The 4,787-nt window shown below is 40.3% G+C and overlaps 1 protein-coding gene across 1 annotated transcript; it reads left to right on the top strand.

Moving 5' to 3' along the window:
* The first annotated feature begins 1,309 nt into the window (after positions 1-1,309).
* On the top strand, positions 1,310-4,264 carry edn1 (endothelin 1). The gene is made up of 5 exons (XM_019270340.2): positions 1,310-1,615; positions 1,906-2,056; positions 2,292-2,438; positions 2,633-2,729; positions 3,321-4,264. Exons 1-5 carry the CDS (start codon positions 1,555-1,557, stop codon positions 3,330-3,332), a joined length of 468 nt encoding a protein of 155 aa, XP_019125885.1. The 5' UTR covers positions 1,310-1,554; the 3' UTR covers positions 3,333-4,264.
* Positions 4,265-4,787: the final 523 nt, after the last annotated feature.

Genomic DNA, 4,787 nt, shown 5'->3' with positions numbered 1-4,787 from the left:
TAATGCTAACATGATAATGTTAACATGGTAATGTTAATTGCTAGCGCATCAGTGCTAACATGTTAATGTTAACATGCTAATGTTAACATGGTAATGATAACAATGCTAATGCTAACATGTTAATGATAATTGCTAGCGCATCACCGCTAACATGGTAATGCTAACATGCTAATGGTAACATGCTTATGATAATTGCTAGCGCATCAATGTTAGCATGCTAAGGATAACATGCTAATGTTAACATGCTAATGATAATTGCTAGCGCTAGCTGCTCCAGTGTTATAAATGACTATTTGAGGTGTGCTTTTTGAATACATACCCCCAGCAACAGCCCACTTGTCACTCTCAAAATTTCTTTTCTAGTCCTGAATTTGCTGAGCAGTGTCAGTAATAATGTATGTATACACTCAAAATTTCTTTAGAAATTTTCTAGTTTTATTTTACACCTCCTGCACAAGGAGAGTCATGTTAAAGTGCTCTCAGAGGATGAGGGCCATTGCAATCTGGCATCAAAGAGGTAAACTTCTCTCTCATTTCAAGAGGCTTTACAGTAATAATCTCCTTGTTCCACCCCATTCAGAAGGTGACTCATCACTCCACAGTACAGACCCAGACCACATTAATCTACCCCGACTTCCCCACGAAAACCTGAGGGGGAAGTTATAGCAAAGCAAACAGAGACCCCTAGAGGTCATTATCTGCAAGTGCTGAGAAAACAAAAGAGTCTACTTAATTAATAGCTCCAGTATGGTCAGAACAAATCTATACTCTCATCCCAGCAGCTGCGTGTTTAAACTGACTGAACATGAGTGTTCACATTTGAACTGAAACATAACAAAGTTGCATTTGATGCTACTCTATATTCTGTCACATTCATTTATTACGGGGCACTATCATTGTACAGTGTACATTAAATACATCCGTATTCAGAATGGAAGCTTTGTTTTAGTCCTATCTTTAGTTTCATATTACATTTTTTACTCCCTCGTTTTGAATCAAGGGATTTGGTGTCTCTGTTCGGTGCTCTTGTTAATCTTACAGTAAATGACTCCTGTGTTCATTGTGTCTGTTTTTGGTTTGTTAGTATTCTTGTGCAGGTTTGTCTTTAACAAAAAAAAAGTTTGACTAAAGAAATGTAAGAATACACCTGTATTTTCCACACCTCTGCTGTATAATTCACAGATGTCAGATAAATCCTGTCATTAACTACCGCCTACTGGCACAGAGGTCTAACTGCAAACTCATCCACGGAGACCATCAGGAGTCTCCCCTATCCACAAAGAAACAGAAACAAGTCCACTCTATTTGGCCTGAACAGCTACTTATCAGTGAGAGAGTATCGACAAACGTCACTGTGTGAGAGCGGCCGGGGGGTATAAAGTGGAGCTGTGCACAGGTGGGGATGCATTGACAGAGAGACTCCAGACTCCTACGTTCCTGCGTGAAGACGATCACCGACACCTTGTACCGAGGAGTGACTCACTTAATTCATTATCCACTCGTACAGGATTATTACTTTTCTGAGCGACATTTTGTTTCAGAAGAACCTGGAAAATGGAAATATACATGTTGATTTCCGTGTTATCAGCGATGTACTCCTGGATTTTGTGCACAGGTAACTTTATTTTTTTCCCCTACAGCCAAACAACTAATTACAGATATTCATTCTAAACATACACACAAAGTAACTCTGTATTTCTCTTCAACTCTTTAATCAACACTAATACTTAATACTTTATAAGTAGAAGTACTATTCAAATTACTTCAGTGATTTAACAGTTAAAGTTTGAATCCAATCTCTGCAAAGTTGCAGAGCAAAATCTTGCTGTAATTATTGTGATAGCACGACGTTTGCTTTCTGCATCTTCCTGACATAGTGTTTTGATAACGATGATTTCGTTACAGTCCTATCAGCGCCGACTGAAGAGACATCCACCGCTTCCACAGCCACCCCGGGGCGCCATGTGCGGACCAAACGCTGTTCCTGCGCCAATTTCCTGGACAAGGAATGCGTCTACTTCTGCCACTTAGACATCATCTGGGTCAACACACCTGAGTAAGTCACCATCAGCCTGATATCCTTTAATAGTAGTGACATACAACATTTCTTCAGCAGTTCTAGGCCAGAATGACGTGTTGATTTTGAAAACAAGTTCATTAATTAGACTGCTGAATGGAAACATTGGATAGACTTTGAAACAGTAAAGAAGAACGACCTAATATTTACGCGAGTGTAAGTGAAAATAATGTAGGTTAACGTTGTTTGATTAAACCGTGTTTGTTCCAACCAGGCGCGTGGTCTCCTACGGACTAGGCAGTGAGCCCAGGACGAGGCGCGCGGTCGCGGATTCCATGGTAACCAGCAGTGGACCCCGGTGCCAGTGTTTCCGCCTAAACGACAACACATGCAGAAACTTCTGCCGGCTGGAAGACCTGAGGTGGGCCATTTGTATTTTTGATCAGAGCTTGAAAACATATCGTGAACAGACAACTAACAGTAACAAAGGGCCAACATCCACCATTCACTGTTTTTTTTCCACGTCGTGTCTCTTAATGCTCTCCAATTCCTCCAAACTGTGGGTTGAATAATTGTTATGTGATCCTGCTCTCATCGCGTGTGTTTCGCTCACAGGTATGAGGCCGTGCCAGACTTAGTGATCCTCTCTGCCGAGGGCGATGCTTGTGTTGAGGCGCAGTGCAAACACAAACGGCCGCTCACACCGAAGAAGGTGAATACCTCAAACTATATTTTCAAAATAAATGGACATGATAATTATGTCCTTACGCAATAGAGGTCTTTTGTAGGGCAAAATATGTCAGAGTGCAGTACTTTGGCATGTAAAACCCAGACAGCCCGTGTTTAAGAGAAAGGAACTCCCTATATATTTTCTGATGAGATAGCACCATTATGAGTTTCATAAAGCCTTGAAGATTGTATGAAATTTTCTTAAAGTAAGCTGCAAAGCCCTCCGAGGCAAATGTACTTTGTGACTTTGGGCTATACAAATAAAATCTGATTTGAATAAATCTGCATCATTTCTCTACTACGGCTGCACTCATGTACCATCATGTTTCAGATTTAAACCCTTTCAAAGTTTGCAGTGCCTCATGTCTGCACGTTGACACACTAATAATTGGAAACATAAACTTCAATCTGCCCAAACCACTTGAAATTATGTTCTGCATGATACTTACCTACCTAGTGGTTTGAATGTGAGTGACTGACAGCTCAAATTCACCTGGCTGTAGGTTAACTTTTTACATAACATGAGAGATTGATAATTCAGATGTCTAATTGCTCTCTCTCTCTTTATCCACAGGACAAAGAATAGCAACAAAAAACAGGAGTTGCCTCTAGCAATCAGGGCCATTTTAAAAACCAGACTGCTGTTCAAGAAGTGGAGGGCCAGACAGCACCACAGGGCGAGAGCATGGGAGGGCGAGAGCACAGCCTCCTAAAGAAGACAGATAACCTTCACACCTTGTCAGTGGTGGAAATCGAATGGGCCCTTCTGCTAGTGTGGAGCCCTGTGGTAGACAATATAGAGCCATGTTGGTGTCATGTTGGCTTCATGGCTGTGTTGTCATTGTCTGCAGCAGAGCAGAGAGCATTCACAACTGGACTTCATCAGATGAACAAGATTAGAGACAATACAGCAAGTTCCAATTGAAAGTAGATAAGCTGAACAGAGGACTTTAAGCCTGTAAGGCCTGTAAGACCAAGGACATTTATTGATCTTGGAGGTGTCACAGGGAGACTCGATCACAAACTCTACTCCTTTGGACTGGAAAAAAACAAGGATTTAAGGATTTAATATAAATCCTTGTTTTAGATAAACAAATCATTGTCATATATGGATGAATGCAGTCTTCCTTGGATTTCAAACTGCTATCATTTTACTCCAGCAGCATCAAAAACAGACTGTTATGTCTCCATAGAAGGGATTATGTGCCTTCACTGACTAAAACTATTTATTGCATTTGACAGGCCATCTCCTGTATATCAGGTCATTGTAGCGGTGCCATACAGTAGCTGCTGGGAGTTTTTCATGTGGAAGTTATCACAAATTTCCATCAGATTTTCACTAAACATGGTATGTCTTTTGTTGCTACTATGTGTTCTGTTCATTTATTCGTTTTACATATTGTAATTTGATGGTCATATTGGTCCGTTACATGTTGGTTTGGCATTTCTGTGAAATGTTTTGTCCCAAGGTGCCACATTTTGGCCAAACGTAATAAATGTTTACACACTTATTCAAAACAACTGATCTTTATTGTTTATCTTTATCTTTAGTGTATAGTCTGTGTTTAGTATATGCAATGAATTCCATGTTTGAAACTAAAATAGATGGCTGTATTTCACCAGCTTAAGTTGGAGACAGTTGATCAGAGACATTGAGTCTTATGAATAAGAGATGTAAAAACTGTCTGGATTCAGTGTTTGAGAAATGAAGCTGAAATTAAAAGACAGAAGGAAAGAGGCTCAGATGTGATAACGAGAAAGTGTTAATGGGGAAGAAAACAACACAAAGAGCAATAAAACCCAGCTTGCCCCGCACTTTCATCTCTGTGCCAAACCAGGGCATATACTGCAATTTCTAAATCAGCTCAAAGTGGATTTCAGGTTTCTTTCAGCAGCTTGGATTTCAAAGACACAACCAGCACAATGTTTGTTTACAGTTCTGTAATGATCTCCTTTGTTTTAGTATCTACCACCTCCCTATCCAAGCTTTCCCCCACCAATTTTACTGAGAAGTGACTCAGTTAAAATTCAGTGATGCCTG

Source organism: Larimichthys crocea, chromosome III, assembly GCF_000972845.2.
Source record: "Larimichthys crocea isolate SSNF chromosome III, L_crocea_2.0, whole genome shotgun sequence".
Taxonomy (NCBI): domain Eukaryota; kingdom Metazoa; phylum Chordata; class Actinopteri; family Sciaenidae; genus Larimichthys; species Larimichthys crocea.
The sequence above is the reverse complement of the archived record's forward strand: the minus strand, read 5'-3'. Positions and strand labels throughout refer to the sequence as shown.

What these genes read in the sequence shown, in the direction of transcription:
- edn1 (XM_019270340.2), top strand. Translation starts at nt 1,555, where the DNA reads ATGGAAATATACATGTTGATTTCCGTGTTATCAGCGATGTACTCCTGG. An exon ending in ATCTGGGTCAACACACCTGA is followed by an intron (nt 2,057 to 2,291) that starts GTAAGTCACCAT and finishes TGTTCCAACCAG; the next exon opens with GCGCGTGGTCTCCTACGGAC. An exon ending in TGCCGGCTGGAAGACCTGAG is followed by an intron (nt 2,439 to 2,632) that starts GTGGGCCATTTG and finishes TTTCGCTCACAG; the next exon opens with GTATGAGGCCGTGCCAGACT.